The sequence below is a fragment of the Pteronotus mesoamericanus genome, unplaced genomic scaffold (assembly GCF_021234165.1).
Source record: "Pteronotus mesoamericanus isolate MK-2021 breed Mesoamerican mustached bat unplaced genomic scaffold, CSHL_Meso_final contig_105, whole genome shotgun sequence".
NCBI classification, from domain to species: domain Eukaryota; kingdom Metazoa; phylum Chordata; class Mammalia; order Chiroptera; family Mormoopidae; genus Pteronotus; species Pteronotus mesoamericanus.
In genome coordinates, this window is record NW_026555006.1 from 3,799,111 (window position 1) to 3,819,496 (window position 20,386).

Below are 20,386 nucleotides of genomic sequence, written 5' to 3' on the forward strand. Positions count from 1 at the left end.
AATACAAGCGATCAGCTTAGCAGAATTTTTTTTAAAAATTCAAGTACACACAGCAAAACCAACAATATTTTAAACTAATCAAATTGGTGGCTTCTGGAAGGGGAAATCTCAAAACAGCTTATCAGTTTCTGAGTTGTTGGAGAGAAAGGATGAGAGAGATACTACACTGTATTTTATATACCATGGTGGTAAAAAGTAGGCTTACAGTTATTCATACAAAAATAATAATTAGTACAAGAATAAACCGTTTCACATACTCTCAACTGTAAACCTCCTTTGGCCCACCACTGTATACAGCATATATTTTATATAACCTATTTGTATTTTTCAATTTTGAACTATGAAAATATATTTACTTATTCAAAAACCAAATCTTAGAAGTTAAAACTTTAGAAGTTAAAGTCACCACTAAGCCTATTTTTTTTTTTTTAGTTTATAAGTATTTAACAAACATTCTACCATACCAGAAAATTTAAGAGAAACATATCCCTCAATATAGAGTACAGGTATGTCAGCTTAAATATTAAAGCAAAATCTCATATATTTAAACCCTATTGACTCCCTTTGGTACAATGTATTTGATATTTTATACCAGTCACCAAGGCTGCTTTTATTGACTAAAAGAAATCTCACAGGCTGGTAGCCCAGCAGGAAGATGATTATCCATGCTATTTAGAAAAATTGCTGTGCCAGTTTGATTACTGGCTGCCTACTACAAACTTCTCCTGTATATACCCATTCTTACATGTGTTATTGAGTAAGAATTCACTTAGCATTTTATGTATCAGATACCATGCTATATTAAGGGTAAAACTAATAAAACCACATTCCTCTCCATCAGGCATTACTGCCTAGTATAATGCAATACAATTAAGCCAGTACAATACAAAATGATAGAGGTAAACACATAACATTAGAAAGAAGGAAGCAGTCAGGGAAGGCCTCCTGAGACAAGGTACACTTAACTTGAGCCTTGAAGATGGGAAAAAAAGATCATCTAGCAGAAACTAGAAAAATAATGTACAAAGAAAGACAAGGAAGGAGTCTCTGGATTACAACAGAAGACTGAATACATGTCCTTTCTCCTTTCCATATCAAAGATCCCATTTAAATAACCTCACCACGCCAGTTTACTCCTTACCCCCACCCCACACACATACCCCAAGTCTATCCTCAGCAGCGTGAAGAAAAATCAGGCATGTGACAGGCTCAACTGTGTTCCCCTAAAAGTCTTAACCTCTAGTTGAAGTCCTAACCTCTAGTACCTCAGGATGTGACTGCATTTAGAAACAGGGCTTTTGAAGAGGTGATTAAGTTACGACGAGACCATTACAGTGCCCCTAATCTAATCGGACTGGTGTTTTTCTAAGAAGAAATTTGGACACACAGACATTGGACGTGTCTCCACACACATGATAGACCATGTGAAGACACAGCATGAAGGTGGATATCTGCAAGCCAAAGAGAGAGGTCTCTGAGAGAAATCAAACCTGACACCTTCATATTGGACTTCTAGCCTCCAGAATTGTAAGAAAATAAATTTCTGTTGTTTAAGCCACCCTGTCTGTGGTATTTTGTTATGGCAGCCCTAACAAACTAATACAAAGCCATTTCTCTTTTCCAAAACCATCAATAGCTTCCTATCACACTTGTAACAAAATTCAAAATCTTGACCAGGGCCTAGAAGGGTCCATATAATCTGGTCCAACATCCTTCCCCACCAGTCTTCATTTTGTTCTGACCAAATGACTTTGTTGTTGTTTCTTGAACATTCCAAACAAGCTCCTACAGCAGGGCTTTTGTGCTTGCTATTCTCTCACCCTTGAGGTTCTTGCCCCAGAGAGTATTTGCAAGGTTGCTCCATGTCTTTCAAGTCTTTGCTGAAATGCTACCTTTTCTTAAATGGTTTTTTTAAACTATACTATCTAAAATAGCACCCCAGTTGATCTCTATCCTCTCTTATCCTGCTTTAACATTTTCACCTATTTATCATCACCTGACTTTTTTTTCACCTGTGTGTACCATTAGACTGTTAGCTGGGAGGGCAGGTCTTTTCTTTTTTCTCCACAGCTAGATCAGCAGCACCTAAGACATTGCTTACCATTTAGAAACATTTAAGAAACATCTGTTGCCCTGACCAGTGTGGTTCAGTTGGTTGGGTGTCCTCCCACAAAGCTAAAGGTCACCATTTTGATGCCAGTCAGGGCACATGCCTAGGTTGCAGGTTAAGTTCCTGATTGGGGCATGTGTGAGAGGCAACCAATCAATGTTTCTCTCCCTCTCTTTCTCCCTCCCCAGCTCTCCCTCTAAAAATAAATACAATCTTTAAAAAAAAAAAAAATCTATTGCCCCTAAAGAGGGCCTGAGATATAGTAACTACTTAAAATCAACTAGGTGAAACAAAATATCAGATAAAAACCTAGCACCTGGTTTTATATAAATATTATGAGTACATATGTACATGTTAAATGTATACAAAGGTACCCTGGCTGCTATGGCTCAGTGGGTTGATTACCAGCCTGCAAACCAAAAGGTCACTAGTCCCCTTCCCCATCAGGGCATTTGCCTGGGTTGTGGGCCAGGTCCCCAGTTGGGGGTGTGCAAGAGGCAACTGATTGATGATTCCCTCTCTTTCTCCCTCTCTTTCCTTCTCTCTAAAAAATAAGTAAAATCTTTTTTAAAAATTTTAAGAATGTATATAAAGTTATAGCAAACAAAACGATACAAAGCATTGGTAACAGTAATATACATAATAAATATATGTGGAGAGGAATAGAAACAGAGCAGGTTACAAATATCTTTCATGCTTTAATCTATAATTTTTATACTTTTTCTATCTTTTGTAATAAAATATATCCATGTTAAATTATTGTATAATAATTATTTAATAAAAGCCAAAACCCACTCCTTAACAAATTAAGAACACACATACAAAAAAAAAGCCCTTCGCTTTATAGAGAGTTAACTTCCATAAGTCAACTCCAAATCCATTTAAGACAGAGACAAAGTGCTCTTTATCATCACTTCTATTCAACACTGTATTAGAAGTCCTAGTCAATAAAAAAAGATCCAAAGTATACATAGATAGAAAAAAATTATGAAGCAAAGATACTGAAAGCTAAAATAATTAATTGCAAATTTATGATTATCTAGAGAATGCAAGAGAATTTTTAAAATTTTGAGTAATAAAGAGTTCAGCAAAGTATCCAAAATCAAGTACATGAACAAAAATCATGAACTTCCCTATGTAGCAAGGTAATCAATTAAAATGAGATTTAAATAAAAGATCTTATTCACAAAACAAACTATAAAATATTTAAATATAAACCTAGTAACAATACCCACATTTTAAAAGTATTAATTTACATGTCTGAACCCACTTAATCTTCATAATAACCCTAATGAGTTATTATTCCTACACTACGGATGAGGAGACTAAAGCTTCTCAGGGACTGAACCCAATTAGAATGGCACTAGAGCCCATTCCTTTCACTGCTACTAAAGACAACCAACATGAGGAAAAACTAGAACACTTTACAGGAGAAAATAAAAGACCTGGCTAGTCACACCATGCTGTTGGGTGGGACTACCCAATATTGCAAAGACATAAATTCTTCCCCAAAATTAATGTATAAATTAAAGGCAATTACAATTTAAAATACCAAAAGTATTTTTTTTGTAGAACTTGATACAGTGATTCTCATGTGGATGACAAACACAAAACATGCCACAAACATTTCGAAAAGGGAAAACAGTCAGGGGGAACTTCCTTACCAATTATAAAAAGTAATTTAAAGCAATTGAAATCACACAATATACTGGTACAGAAACACTTTCAGATCAATGAAAGAGAATAGGCTCCAGAAACAGAGAAGTGTTTATAATACTATTGCAACAATGTTTATTACAATTCAAAAAATGATGCTGAAAAACTAGGCAATTCACTTCAGAAGAAAAACTAGCCATTTATCTCTAACTTATACTCAACATGTAAATAAATTTGTGACAGATTACTGAGCTAAAAGGAAAAAATGTTTTGAAACTATTTAAGAGAATATATTGTTATGATACTGGGATGAGAATATCTGTACTAAACAAGACACAAAATCCAGAACTATAAAGGAAAAAATGGAAAGATTTCACTATATTCTAATTTTAAACTTTTCTGAAACAAAACATCATAAACAAAACCAAAGAGTTAAGTGCATACTGAGAGAAAAGATTAACGGGGAACATTTTTTAACAGAGAGATAGTGGAAATCATCCAAATATCCAGATATCCACAGACAGGACAATATGTAAGATCTCATTTTCATTACAGAGAGAAAATAGTGTCTCAGGTTCTAGCCTTAAATTGCTATTTCTTGGCCTACACAAAGAGTGAAAAATCATTTTAGGTCAAAAGAACATACTTTAAGGAGGGGAGGGCTAACTTTATAATTATGTAACTTGTTATTACCTCTTCCCAAACCATGTGGTTTCAAATATATATTTTATATATACATATATATATAAAACTTTAAGAGGGGTGTGGCTCTTCTAAGATGTCAATCTTTCTCTAAAAAACTTTTCTTCCTCTAGCATATCTAACCAGTGTTCCTTAATATGGTTTAATTATCCCACTGTTCCTATACTGAAAATAAAGACTGAAGTAGATTATTAAAACTGTGTCCCAAAATAAAAAAAAAAGGTATTATTCTCTTTAATAAAGTAACCATCTACTTATTTTATTTATTCCTTAAGAAACCAACTTTTGTAAATCCACTTTCAGTGACTACAATTACCACAGTTAAGAGTTCATGTGTTTAAACACAAGTTCATGTATTGAGACCACATAGGGGGATCCTTTTAACCAAGCTGCTACAATTATTAGCATTATGGCCCTGGCCAGTGTAGTTCAGTTGGTTGTAGCATCAACCTGTAGACCTAAAGGTAACGGGTTCAATTCCCAGTCAGGGCACATGCCTAGATTATGGGTTCAATCCCCAGTCTGAGCACATACAAGAGGCTACCAATCGATGTCTGTCTGTCTGTCTGTCTCTCCCCCCCACTTCTTCTCTCTCTCTAAAAGCAATGAAAAAAAATATCCTTGGCTGAGGATAAAAAAAGTTATTAACATTATGAAGGTTGAGGCATAATGAAAGACTCCATCCTTGTTTTAACTAGCCTGGAAACGAACTATTTCTCCTAACTTTCCAGTCCTGTATCAATGCCTAGATATACACCTGGACCTCCAGGTGATCCTCTAATTGCAACCTGATTAACCTGGCATAACTCATGTATACATCCACCTGACATTTATTATCCAGACCACTGGGATATGACCAGACTTCCTGGCCCATCTTATGGACCGTTTGGCACCCATCTTCTGGACTATTTGGCATCCATCATCCTGACTGCCTGACATCTGACTGATAACCATCCTGGACCAATCCCAAGGCTAAAAACCTAGCAGAACTGATCATTCTCAAAAATGCATTTTTTACTATAAGAACTTTTAACTTTTCTTTCTTCTTTGGAACACTTCTGGGATTTTTGCCTAGCTGTGTTTCCCATTTGCAAACTCCCAAGGCTCCTGAATAAATCTCTATCATTTATTTCCAGCAAACTCTCCTTTTTTTAGTTCGTCCAACAAGACTAAGCAGTCATCATAATATTCTCAACTCACAGGAATGCAACACTCAGAAAAATTAGAAAATGTAAAATAAAATCTCATTACAGTACAATTTCTTCACAAAAATTAAAAATGGAAATAATTGCAGCCAAAGTTAGTTTTTGAGTGGTTCATTTGATAGCCAAGCAAGGAAAGCTATTCACCAACAGGTGAGTTACATTGTGTTTCTTCCCAGCAGCTGAAGAAAGCTATCCAGAGAATATAAACTTACTTAAGACTATTTGGCTTTGGGTGAGAATTACTCCAAAAAGAGCTGACATAGTAGGAATATTAAGTCAATTAAAAACACAGAAAATCATTTCAAGATTTTGGCTCCTGAAGTTATCAATACTGCTGGGTTGTTTGAGGAGTCAGTGCCAAGTTTGAAGCAATTTAGCCTCTATGAATACTCTTCATGGAAGAATATAGAGACAAGAACATTTTCAAAGAGGCTGAGGAAATAAGAATGCAGGACAACCTAAAGAGGAATCTAATAGAATACAGGACAACTTAAAGTGGAATCTAATATGGTACCATATTAATGTTGGTAAAAATATGTATAGAGAAAAGAAAAAGCTTTAGTTACACAAATTTATCTTTTGTGAGGTATTTCAAAGCCTATGATTATTTATTGTCTTATTCATCAGCAGTACTGCAGTACTTTGCAGAAAATACATGACTACCACGTTGTAGTAAATCAGTAGTGTCATTTGCTCCTGTAGACTTTACAATCATCAGGTCTGTGAAATTTTGTCAGAAATACAAGCTGAATATCTTGAATTGCCCTTACTGTGCGGCAGTTTGATGCTGAGCAATGAGAACATTTAACTGCAATGTTCTGAGCCAATATTGAATTTTTTCCTAAAGAACAGCCTTCAACCAGTATTATCAAACACCAAATGGCTTTGGAAATTAGTTTTTGCTGCAGACTTCATAATGTTTCTTAATGATTTCAACCCAAAATTACAAAAAAAAGCTTATTAGCCAACTTATCTTATGATAAAGTCATTTCAACAACTAATGTTATCTGAATCACAAATAATGGCAAACTGTTTCATTCATTTCCTTGCTGTCAAAAGTTAAAATAAGAAGCCACATCTCCATTTGCAGTGGTATGTTTTCAGAGCAAACTACAGTTGCAGTAGTGTTTTTCAGACCTTGGTGGGAGCACAAAGGAAATTTCCTTATATCAAAGCCCTTTAGCTGCTATTGAGGAGCTTCCACCTAATTTTCAACCAGAAGTTATTAATCAGCCCTTGCCGGGTAGATACATTGGTTAAAGTGTCTTCCCAATTACCAAGGTTGCAAGCTCAATATCCAGTCAGGTCGCATACAAGAAGCAACCAAAGAATACATAAATAATTGGAACAACAAATCGATGTCTCTCCTTCTTTCTCTCACTACCCTCCTTCCACACTCTAAAAATCAGTAAATAAAAAAATTTTTAAAGACATGTAAAAAAAGAAGTGATTAATCTACAGTGTAATGATGTGCTAAAAAGCAAAAATATCAGAGAAGAATCTACTAGAATTTTATAAATGCCTTTTAATTGATAAATATGCCCAAGTAAAGTTATATGCTCATGGACTGATACCAGTATTTGGCAGTACCTGTCAGTGTGAAAACACATTTTCAAAGATGAAGTACATAAAATTTCATTATAAATCATTATTAAGAGATAAATGTTTGCAGTCACCTTTGATAACTTTGACCCCCCCAAAAGCAAAATATACTCCCAGTAAAAAGAATTTCATTCCTCTCACTAGTAGATCTGTATTGCCAAAAAAAAGAAAAATACTATTATAGTTTAAACTTAAAATTTTTATTAAAAATTTGTAGAAACCTATTTTCTTTGCTGTTAGGTAAATACCTATAAAATAGCCTTAATTTTGCCTCTTCATTGATCAAGCTTAAAATATTCATTATCTAGTCCTTTACAGAAAACATTTGGTGAACTCTGGGATACAGAATTTTCAAAATTGTTTGGACAACTGGTTGTCCGTATTTTTCAAAAAACAGTAATCAAATTAGATCCTTACTCAAAATCTTATGTAAGAATTAGATCTGTATGCGAAAAACTGCAAAACTTTTAGAATAATATGAAAAAAAGCACAAACCATAAATAAAAAGATGAATAAATCTGACATTTTAGGACTTTCTAAACAAAGGGTAAAAGTAAGCTATACTTCTTAAGTCTGTATATAATCAACATATAACCAACAAAGGACTAGTATTTAAAATACGTAAGGAATTCTTACAAGTCAATTTTAAAAAGGAGAAGAGCCCTGGCCAGGTGGCTCAGTTGCTTGGAGCACTGTCCCATATGCCAAGCAACTGGTATACCTACGTCAGACCACATACGTAGGTTCTGAGTTCAGTCTCAGGATGGGTGCATACGGGAGGCAACCAATTGGTATTTCGTTCTCACACTGATGTTTCTCCCTTTCTCTCCCTCAAGTCACAAAGGAGGTAATGCTTGAATTCTCAAGGCAAACATTATCAACGATTTATACTCTAATTATTGCTCAGCACCTGCTCAATATTTTATTTTCATAGGTAGCATTTAGGCTATCATGTAATAAGAACAATATCTAATAGGATTACTGTAGAGATTAAATGAGATAATCTATGTAGACAGTACTTAGTATACAGTTGGCACCTCAACAAAATACCAGTTATTATAAGGAGAATAAAGTTCATTAGTGTCAGTAATAATAAGTATAAAATCTCTCTAAACACCTCCCCAGAGGACCAAAAAACTTTCCAAACTGCAATCTACTTCCAATCCTTCTGGAAAGTTAAATTCTGGTACGACCATGTAATTGAGGGCCCCTCACCAAATATGTGTGTGTGTGTGTGTGTGTGTGTGTGTGTGTGTATGTAAAATAAATCTACTCAGTTTCCTATGAGCTGGATGGGCTTACTGAATGACTTCATTCTAGGAACCAGCATGAATATGGGACCATGTCAGGATGGAAGTCCCGGAACAAACCATCTTCTTGTCTGGCCAAGTCTCTGAATAGAGAATATCCTTAAAACAGACTGATAACCAGTGATTACCCTATATATCTACCAAACTCATTATGATTAGGTCCATACCCAGAGAATTTAGTTGGGAATAAAAGGTTTCTAAGGTAAAGAAAATTTGACAATCTAAATATCCTATGAAGTGGTAATGATGAAATTATGATATATCTACGCCATTGACTTTTAGGTAGACAAAATATATTGAAAAGTACTTAAAGTAACAAAGGTTATAAAGAAATGTTATCAGTTATTAATGCTGGATGGAATGATTATGGGAAATTTCAAATCCCTCCTACCTTTCCCAAGAGAAATAAGCTTGCTTAATATCATTCCTAATCATTTATGTACATATCTAAACATAAAAACATATTTTAGGTAAAAATAAAATGGGAAGTGTTATTTTTGTGGAGTTTTTTCTTTTTAAAAAGTGAATCATACAATGTATTTGGTTTTCACCTAGGACAAATAGTTTTTTGGTACTGTGATCTAACAGTGATCTCACCCAACTATGATCACTCCTTGATTAAAGTATTTTCTTCTACCGGCCCTTCATATAGTTAAAAAAGACACCACTAGCATCTAATAGTTCTCCTGATTCCTGACACTTCCTTTTAAATTTAAAAGGTTTATGGGGTTGCTCCTCTTCTGGGTCCTCAAAGGTCCTTAGCCTTAGAGGCTTTAGTTAATGTGCTCGAGGTCACAAAACTATAGATAGGAAATTAGATACACAAATGACTAAAAATTCCATACTTTCCACATATGTCCATTCTAGCACCTACTACATTTAGTGTGCTTCTGCTTCAGTATCTGCTCCATGATTCCACTAGGAATCTAGATGAACTGTAAATCTTTGAAGGCAAAAGAGTTCTTACCATTATTCAGTTCTTCAAAAACAGTGATCTTTTTAATGTTAAATCTTATTTCCAAAAGAAACATTTTAGCTATGTTCTTCCTCATCCCAAAAAATTCAGTAAAAATTTTTTAAAAAGTAAAATTTATAAAAAGAAATAGGAAGAAAGAATGTATGTTCTTCCTATTCTTATCAGCCCATTAGCCCACAATGAAAAAAATCAGTCTAAGGAATGGTAACAAAAATACATCTAATTCAAGTCATATTAGTATTCAGAAGATTTAATGTATTTCAACCTTAAAAGATCTCACTTTGTTAAATGAGCTTGAATCTCATAAGGTAAGGCCTGGCTTGCTTCTACTTTACATTATAAGACTAAGAGGGTACAATTGAAATTGAGTTTTGGATTCAGGTATCAGACCAGGAGTTTGGATGATGTCAAATTCCTAGAATATATACACACATAAGTACATGATTTCTTTTGTAACTCTAAGAGTCCATGGTCTTATCACTAATGTGTATATATATTACAAGTGCAAGTACTGTCTTATATATTTAAAAAGCATTACTATTTCACAGGTTTCATTGAAAAGATCCACAAATAAATCCATATTCTTCTCATCCAATACAAAAGAATATGTTCTCTGATGTATGTTCTTCTGATATGTTAGGTTTTTTCTAAAGTTTCTGCTCTGCAATGGTCCTGCTTACTCAGATTGTGAGCCTCCTTCTGTTCATCAGCATATAACAAAATAAATGTTCAGAATAAACTGTACCTTACTCAACCCACATCCAATATTGAGAAATTAATATAATAGTCTCCTCAATTTTAATAATCTGACCAAAATTTAAATAAAAAAGACTTGCCCTTCAGCCCTGACTGGTGTGCTCAGTTGGTTGGGCCTTGTTCCACAAACCAAAAGATCACCCGTTAGGTTCGATTCTGGTCAGGGCACTTGCCTGGGTTGCAGGTTCGGCCTGTAGGCACACAAAAGGAGAGGGAACTGATGGACAGTTCTCTCACACATTGATGTTCCTCTTTCTCTCTTTCTCCCTCCCTTCCCCTCTCTCTAAGTAAATTAAAATATTTTTTTAAAAAAGGCTTGCCCTTCAGAAGCTTATTTACCTTTTCACATGTTTCCCCCTCCCCAAAGAAATACAGATCTTTTCACAAACAGGTTTAAATATGTAAAATGTTTTATACCTGTTATTTCAAACTTCATAAGTGCTTTCATTATGAAAATAATTTAGACTGTACTACCACTAAACCTATCTAAAATTTCCATTTTATACCAATAAAGATTTGAAAAATATTTCCCAACCTAGAGTCCCTTAATCTTTCCAGAAGAGAAGAAAATCAACACTTACCAAGCATTTATATGCAGACCCCCAAAAACAAAATAGATACCCTAGAGGTATGCTTAACACTTTTAAAAAGTTGAATACAAATTACACATATGCAAAAGTATATTTCCACATGCTATTACTTAATGCAGACTGGTAAACAAATTTTTCAAGGCATTATTTCACCAAAATATGCCTTTAATCAGATGTGATTGTGGTGCTTCTTCACACATTCAAAAGACATAATATGATGGATATGTACTTAAACAGACCATGTAAAAAGTCCTACTGAAATCCACTGAAAGGAGGAATTAGTTCTGCCTGGAAGGGCTTCAGAGATAACATCTAAGCAGGTTCTGGAAGGATAACACAGCTAGCTACCTGGGGTTACAGATGCTTCATGTCTGTTTCCGGCTACAAAAATTCACAGCATTTAACTTTACGTTGGATAAGTCTTCAAAAATCATCTAGTATTAAAGTTTTCTATCTTTATTTTAAAGCAACAAAATCTTTTATTTAAGCCTAATTGAAACTTCAATATATAAAACAGACAGAAATGGCCCTACTCTTTTTAAAGGAGAGGAAGTTATTGGAAAACTCTGCTATTCTAATCAATGCTGCTCTTCTTCTTCTTTTTTTTTTTTTAAAGATTTTATTTATTTATTTTAGACAGAGTGGAAGGGGGGAGAGAGAGAGGAAGAGAAACATCAGTGTGTGGTTGCTTCTCATGCACCCCCTACTGGGGACCTGACCTGGTCCACAACACAGGCATGTGCCCTGACCAGAAATCAAACTGGCAACCCTTTGGTTCTCAGGCCGGTGCTCAATCCACTGAGCCACAGAGGCCAGGGCAATCCCCTTCATTTTAAAATAAGAAAACTGAGACACTAAGGACACTGACTTGACAAAAGACCACTTAAAGATAGAAATGCAACAACTTATTGAAAGAGTACTTAAACATTATCTCCCCTTTGAAGACTTACCTAACTTTCTCCCTACGTGAGTTTACCACTACTTTATTCCCCAAACTACCTAGCATATACTTCTATTATGGCTTCCATAGAACTTTAGTGCCCTAGTTTTACTTTTTATTTATCTGTGTCCCTCTCCTATACTGAACGCTCCCTAAAGGCAGTGGCTGTCTTAATTATCTTTGTATGCCCAGTACCCAAACTAAAATTTTATTAAGTTATATTTGATCAAGTTTCATACAAGATTTAAGATAGCTCAACACCTGTCACACAGTAGGACTCAATAAGTATTTGTCAAATGAATTTGCTGAAAATGAGGTCATTAAATGAAAGAATACATATAAAGCAGTTAGAACTGACACTGTGTACTCTATAAACACTAACTGTTATTACGTACTTTTATACAGTCAGATAAAAACTGAAGCTGTTTGAACATTTAATTTGGAAGGCAAAAACTAAGCACCTTCTATCAAGGTTTCGACTTGTTCATTTACATATTATTAATGCAACCTCATCTTTGATGAGAAAAAGAAAAAATTTAGCCCATCCTTAAAGAGTTACCCTGCAGCCTGGGGAAAAAGTAGTACAAGGAGTTGTGTATTATTAATCAGTAGACTTGGAGTGAAAACAGAAAATAGGCCAGTCTTAAACTTGAGGTTAAATCACTTTTTTGAGATCTCAGTTTCAGTCATCTGTCAAAATGGGGTGGTGTGGAATGGAAAAAAATATCTCTAAGGTTCTTTCCGGCTCTAAAAGTTACAAAGGCTGATAAAAATTGGGACCAAAAATCCTTCAGCTTTTGACTTAAGATGGTGAGTAAGAATTTGATAAAAGTCAGTAAATGGTGCACTAAATTTGGTGACAGGATTTTCATACCAACTCTGTTATTATTTAGCTGTGTAATTCTGAGCAAGAAGCAAACTCTCTGGATCTCAATTTCTTCAACCTGTAAAATGAACTTGTTGAACAATATGATCTCTCTTTAAAATACATCGTAGTCATGCCATTCTATGAAGTAAGCTACCTGTGCAGTAAAGATTCAGGTGGGGATGGAGCCACCAGAAAAGAGATGTTTAGAAGATTCCAGGATTAACCAAAAGTAGAGAATTTCAGAATTAGAAGAAACCTTACCAAGTCTATGACTCATACAACTGAGACCGATAGTCTTGGAAGAGGTCACTCCACCATGCCAGTCGTAAGGAACCCATGAAACAAGCCATTTCACCGTAGGCCAACTGCGATGCCCAAGTTCTTTGACTCAAGCCTCACAATCCTCTAGTAACTTCCACCTATTAGTTTTACCCCTATTTCAACTAAGGATACCTCAAATATTTGTGGGTAGTGATTATATATCCCTTAAATATCCTCTCCAAAATTAAAACCCCCAATTCTTCAACCTTTCCTCACAACATCAAGACTCTCTCACCACGGGCTCAGCCTTCCTTAACGTCAAAATTGCTCGAACGACCATTCCCATTCTGATATTCTGATTCCTTGTGGAACTCAAGATTTCCCACACGTCCAGCTGACACCACATGGCAGCGCCTAATTGCCCTAGCCACCTCCACCCAAGGAAGCATTCGGGATGGGAAGTGTGCCCCTGGAGCTCCTTCGGGAGATACAGAGACAAGTAACCGCGGCAGCAAGAGAGAAGCCCGCACCCGGCTCTCCTCCCCGTTCCGAGCCTTCTCCCTCACCGGTATTGCTTGGGGTCGCTAGGAGACTTGACGATCTCAGGGTCTCCGGCATTACTGATAGACCCCCTTCGTCCCTCCTCCTCAGATTCATCTACTCCTAGACGGGCAACCCGGGCGCTCTCTCCCAAATCCTGTCCACTGGGCTGCAGGTCAGGGCAGCTGCAGGTAGCCTTCGCCTTGTTCCTTCCAGGCATGGTCGGAGTAGGAAAGGATCTGACAGCAGCCGAGTCTTCGCACCGACTCCGCGCTTCGATTCTCCACAGCGCCGCGAACTCCCGCCCGGCCTCACACCACAACTTCCTCCCGGTGGCCCCAACTGCAGCAACCGTGACTCTCCTCAGCATTCACCACCAAGCCGGAGCGATGGGCATCCCGCTCCCCAGGGCCCACCTCCTCCTCCTACTCCTCCAGCTGCTCCTCCTCCTCCGCGTTCCAGAGGCGGTGGCGGCCGGCGCTGGTGCTGCCGCAGCCGCCGGGGAGGACAGGCCTGCACCCCTCCCCCAATCCGGTCTCCCTAATGCCAACTTTCCTCATCACCCCCCCGCCCTCCAATCACCGGTGACGCTACTAGTTCTACCCAATAAAGAGGCAAGATAGCAGTCACGCGCACGTAAACAACCAATGGAAACGGGGAATAAAAGGAACCAAAGAGACCGGTCGGATTTTCTGACACCCAGAGAGCTCTTCGAAACCTATGGTGGGCGGGACGAGGAAGAAGAGGCGGAGAGAGTGGCGCGGAGGACGACGGGAGAAGGGCGTCTCGTTAGTGGCGCAGCGTTTATGACGTATGCAGAGAGTTGGTTTAGGCGGCCCCTGGGTAGTGCTTCGCGGCTCAGAGAAAATATTCGCACGGCGAGAAACTGAGACGCGAGTGAAGAAAAGGAATCTCCAGATTTATTCCCCGATCCCGTCAAATTTTGCGCATCCTGCCCCTTCCATCGGGGCGGAGCCTTCGGCCGTAACTCAACACCTTAGAAAGCTGAAAGCCGGAAGTATTTCTCTTCGCTGCTGGATGGAAGCTGCTTGGGAGTGAATCCGAGCGGAGCCAAGCAGAACTCTTCAGCTAGGCCTTGCGGTTTTCCACCTTATCGCTGGCCACCTTTTGGTGGTATTCGCCCACAAGGCCCAAAAGGTGCTTAAGAGACCGGTTAGATATGCTCACTCATATGCGAAAAGATTTTTCAGCTTCCTCACTGTTAAGAGTACACACAGTTTAGTGTTAAGTTCAGCCAGCATTTATTGAGCAGGTGCCGCGGGAGGCTGCTGCCCTCAGGTCCTTTTTCCAAAGTTATTTTCTGCTCTGAAACAGGCATTTCTTAAAAAATTACAAACAACGGACATGCTAATAAGATACAATATACTGATACTATAAGGTAGGAGATCCTACCTAGCACAGAAAAGAAGTAAATATATGAATGGAGAAACACTTGAAGGAGAGCGATGTGTTGATGGCTGTTATAAGTCTTTAAATTTGTCTAGGCCTCCCGAGTTCCACACACACGGAATAAAATTATGAACAAAAATCCTTGCTTCATGGAACTTGCATTCTAATTTGGGAAAACAATAAAATTAATGATGTATTTCAAAAACAACGCTGTGACAACAAATAATGCAGGATAGGACAATAGAGTTGGTAAGGAGAAGTGCCACAGTTCTGGCAGGAAATGATGAAAACCTGAACTAAGGCAGTGGACGAGGTAAATTAGTCGAGAAATATTGTCCAGATGTGTCACTTTGTTTTCAGTCAGTAATGTTTGTTGAGTAAATACCTGAAGTGATGTCTATTTTTTAAAAAAAAACTTATCTTCACCTAAGGATATGCTTATTGATTTTAGAGAGAGGGGAAGGGAGGGAGAGAGAGAATCATGCTAGAGAGATGCACCACATCACTTGCCTCTCATAAGCACCCCCACTGGGGACTGCACCCACAACGCAGGCAATGTGCACAAACTAGAAATTGAACTCACCACTTTCGTTTTATTGGAAAGACACTCCAACCAACTGAGCCACACTGGCCAGGGTGAGTGACATCTATTTTGAGGGTATTTTTTCTTTTAACTCTCCAAAGCAGTGATGCCATGAGTAAGAAATACTCAAATTCAACCAGTAATTAGAACTTTCCTAACTAGAAAAAAAGAGAGACCACATCTTAAAGTGTGACCTGTTCATTTTTCCCTTGAAAAAGAGGCCTCTGAATCTTTTAAGTCACCAGACTAGAAATATGGTAACACTCTATAGTGAGGCATTATATTATTCATTCAGCCAACATACTGAGCTTCTAATATATGCCAGATGCTGGGAATAGAGTAATTAACAAGAAATTTCCCTGTTCTCTTTTTGCTTACAAGAGAACTAGTAAGACATAGTCTGGTCAGAGAGTTTTCATAAAAGACATTTAAACTTACGTTTGAAAACTGTATAGGAGTGTATAGGAATAGACTTGTTCAAAAGCTCTGAGAAAGCAGGTCAATATGGTTAAACTGGAAAGTGAGTGAGTGGCCAAGTTCATATAAAATCTTTCTAAGAGTAAAAAGAAGTCATTGCCTTGTCTATTTTGTGTAGCACTGGATTCCCACCTTCTAGAATACTGTCTAGTACATTATAGGTGCTCTGTAAATAATGGTTGAACAAATGAAATGGAAATACCATTACGTGTTTTGCAAGTAAATCACTCTAGTTGATTTGTGAAAAATACAGTCATACCTCGGTACTTGTCTGCTTCAGAACTTGTCAAACCCTGTACTTGGTGCATTTTGATGAAAAAAAGTTCCAGCACTCAGCGCTTGCTTGGGACTTGTTGCACTTGCTAGAACTTTTATGAGTCATGACGCTGCACTACAAAAGAAAATGTTTCACTGTTTGGTGTGGGTTTCCGCACTCAGCGTGAGTTCCTGAACAAATTAACAATGAGTACTAAGGTACCACTGTAGTTTGAATGGGGGATGAGGATGAAGGCAAGAAAAGGACCCAAGAACCAAGCATTGAGGAGCTTGTAGAAGAGGAAGAACTCGCAAAAGAGACTGAGAAGGAACTACTAGAAGAGTAAGAGGAAAACCAAAAAAAAAAAAAAAAAAAAGGTAATAGCACAAGAAAAATGCCTCCTTGATGTTAGGCCCATTATAATTCTAACCATGTACCAAATGTCCAAAGTGTTAGATTAGATGTTTAAAATATGAGAACTGGCAAGTGATCACAGAAGTATACTTTAATTTGGACTTTCTGGATTAAAAAAGAGAAAAAACCTACCCAGAGAGGTATATCTTACAACTGACCAGAGGCACAGCCAGGACTTCCAGAAGTAGAGTGTCACCATTGAAAATAACTCAGAAATTTGCCACCCTTCGTTTGAATATTCATAATTATTGTAAAGAATATTTATCAGAGAAAACATAAATTAAGCTATTACCATTTTATAGGAAATTGACACATTAGAGAGTTTTAAAAAACCTTCAGATTGCCTAGAAAGTTGAGAACGGAGTGTAATTATTAACCTCATTTACCCAGGCTCTCAGAGTATTTAAGCACTTTTTAAAAGCTTCAGTCATTCTATACTCCTTTCTAGTTTTTTAAAAATTTATTTGCTGAATTTAGAGAGAGAAACATCACTTTGTTGTTCAACTTATTTATGTACTCATTGGTTGCCTGTTTTATATGCCTTGAGCCTCTTGTATGTGCCCTGAACCAGGATTGGACCCGCATCCTTGGTGTATTAGAATGACGCTCTAACCAACTGAACTACCTAGCCAGGGCCTATTCCTTTCCATTTTAACCTCAAGGATTTCCCTCTCATCATCAGGTTTGGTGACCCTTTTCTCCCTATTATTCTGATGAGAGGTCAGAAATAATGAGAAGTTAAAACATCTTATTTCCATATTTGATGCCTACCTCTGAAAATTATTTAGTCAATGCAATGGCTGTCTACTTCCCAGAGGGAGAGATCTGAGGTGTACTCCAAAAAATTCTCAGGTAAATGATTTTATTATAACTCCATTATCTGCCTTTATATTTGAGAATCAGGGTAAGTCAAAAGTGCAGAATGTTGATTCTAGGTTGAGTTGATTGGGAGTGATATGAGCCCAATAAAGTCTCAAGTCCAATGAAATGGTTGGGTGAAGAGGCACTGAAAGAAGAGACAAGAGAAATATTATCTACTTTACAATTTTGTTCTAGATCCACATAGTAAGAAATTATGCCTTTGGAGCTCTAGTAATTGCTCTCCATATTTGGTAGGTTGGTATCTAGGTCAAGAAGTAGGCATGTTCTTATAGAGTCTTCTCTGGGAAGACCAAAGTGTGCACAACATGCCAAGGAGTTTGTATGACCATATAAAATAGTTTTTTCTGTACTATAAACATAGTTCTAGGAAGAATTTGGTATTAAAACTTCAAGATAAATTGGGAGTGACTGTAAAAACACTTACAAATATGTCAAACGAAAAGTTATTCTATCACAAATCTATGCTCTCATCTCTAATCTAAAGATACAGATTTTGAGACTGCCTGGAAAGGAGAATGTGAAGACACAAAATGATATTTTAAACATATGAATCAGAAATCAAATCATATTATTCCTCCTTTTAAAAACCTACCAGTAGCTTGTCTTTGCAGTTTGAATAAAATCTACCTGCTTGCTGTAGCCTATTAAGGCTCACTTATGACTTCTGTTCTTCCTTTATATTACACTTTCATATACCATTCTGCCCTTTGCTCTATTCACACTGGCTTTCTTAATGTCCTTCAATATACTATGGTAACTCTTGCCTTTGGGGCCATTACACTTGCCTCTGCCTAAACTGTACTTCCTTTAGAATTTGCATCATTGGCTCCTTCTTACAAGTTATATGTCAGCTCAAATGTCACCTCTTAAGAGAAACCTTCTCATACCATTCTACCTAAGTTAATACTCATTTTCTGAAATTATTTGTCTATTGGCTGATTGTCTAAATAGCCTCTCTATTTGATAAGATCCATTGGAGTATTGATACTCTGCTTGTCTTCTTCCACCCCCCCATTTCTGCAGCATCAAAAATAATGTCTCATACATAGTGAGTGTTCACTAAGTGTTGAATTATTGAAAGAATGGTACAGGAAAAGAGGTCACTAGAGAGGCAGAAGAGAGGGTTAGCCTTAAATTAGAAAGGAACACCTCTATCATTGACCTGGAGAAAAAGAGGCACAGATTAAACCAGGAGCTGTAAAGATTTTAAGTGTTGTTAGAAGAAAGGAAGGGATAAGAATTTAATACAGTTTCTGCCTGACAGCCCCCCATCTCCATTTTCTTTTTGAAATATTATACAAAGTCAGTGCTGGGGATGAGAAGATATGTAGTATGATAGGTCCTGCTTCCATGGGAATCAGTAAATAAGATATTTGGTTTTTGTTTGTTTATTTAAATTTCACACATCTTGAAATCAAGCTCAGTTGGTAGTTTCAGTATACTGAGTATAATATTTGGGCCAAGCATTTTACTTACATTAACTCATTTAGCCCTCAGAAAAACTTAAGTCTGTTGTCAGTTTACAGATAAAGGAACTGAAGTTCAAAGAGGTTAAAAAAACTTGTACAAAATCATACAAGAAAGTAGGATAACCGAAAGTGTAAATCATGTATGTTTAACTCCAAAGATTTTACTCTTTTGCCTCGTACATGTTGCCTGCCAACTACCTAGAATAAACAGTCTTCTAATTCATTAATTTGATCATTGATATTTTCTGTTGTGGTTAATCCTCAGGTTAGTTTTTAAATGCAACATGCAAAATAACAAATGTCATAACTTACATATCATTAAGAAAGTATCTGGTTTTCCCTCAGACCTCCTTCCATCCTTACTTTCTGGGTAATTATGTCTAAAAGCCATTTACTTAGGTAAGACTAAGCAACCTAGGCACCTGTGCCCAAGGTGTGCAAGAGCAAGCAGTCTGATGAGACATGCTTGGAGCATGAGCTGTATGAGGAAAGCTGAATACGTGGGTTGATGGTGCAAGGTGTCCATTGACCAAGTTCAAGCAGAATAAGGAGGGTGAGGGAAGCAATGGTAATGGCGATTGATTGCATACAGGGGTGACTTATCAAATATTGAAGATATTAGGAGCCATGTTTCTTTCTGTAGGAGAAGAGAGTTACAGATACGGAAATGCAGAAATTAGAATAAACTCTGGTGTTGGATCAGAATTGTTGGTGTCAGTGTGAACTCACAATTTTTAATAGATGTAGAATAAGTATAGATGTGGGTGTGCGTGTGTGTATGATTTGTGAGTATGCATATACATATTGTACATATATCCTGAAACCACGCTTATTGAGAGGGTTTGGGATCAGTGATATCTCAATAGCAATCAGCATACTGAATACCTCTGTCTTGGTCTCTAAATGCTATTCTCCACTAAAAAGCCATTTTCCACTAAGAGAGACCAGGGCTTCTTGGAGAAACAGCTGACCCAAAGGCTTGGGCAGGAAAGGTACAAGATGAACCTGGAACCTATGTATCTTGTGTGCCAGAAAGTAATAAGGCAGTATTCAAGGAATAATGAGGACATGTTAAAGGAACTTAGAATCCAGTTTAAAGGGGCTCCCACAGGACCAAAATAGAGATAATTTGAGAATCAAAATAAGTAACAGTAGTGACAGGTTATAATCCATTGTATAAAATAGGAATCCATGCATCTAAACTAATATCAATAAATAGGGAGAGAAGAAAGCTTTTTATTAAAGTGAAATGGCAAAAGTGAATGTAGAAAGGATGATGGAATTAGAAAATCACCATTTGTTAACCATAATAGTAATAATTAATTCAACAAAAAAAGGTCAATGAATGAGGTTACATGGTGAAAATCTGATGAGGAATA

The 20,386-nt window shown here is 37.0% G+C and overlaps 1 protein-coding gene across 2 annotated transcripts in view; it reads right to left on the reverse strand.

Annotated features, from left to right (window-relative positions):
- NRDC (nardilysin convertase) overlaps positions 1-13,924 on the reverse strand; it is a 77,991-nt gene extending 64,067 nt beyond the window's left edge. For both annotated transcript variants that reach the window (XM_054572916.1, XM_054572908.1), the window contains exon 1: positions 13,543-13,924. In XM_054572916.1, coding sequence (XP_054428891.1) covers positions 13,543-13,886 — 344 coding nt within the window. In that variant the 5' untranslated portion in view covers positions 13,887-13,924. The remainder of the gene's footprint in view (positions 1-13,542) is intronic.
- Between the last annotated feature and the right edge of the window lie 6,462 nt (positions 13,925-20,386).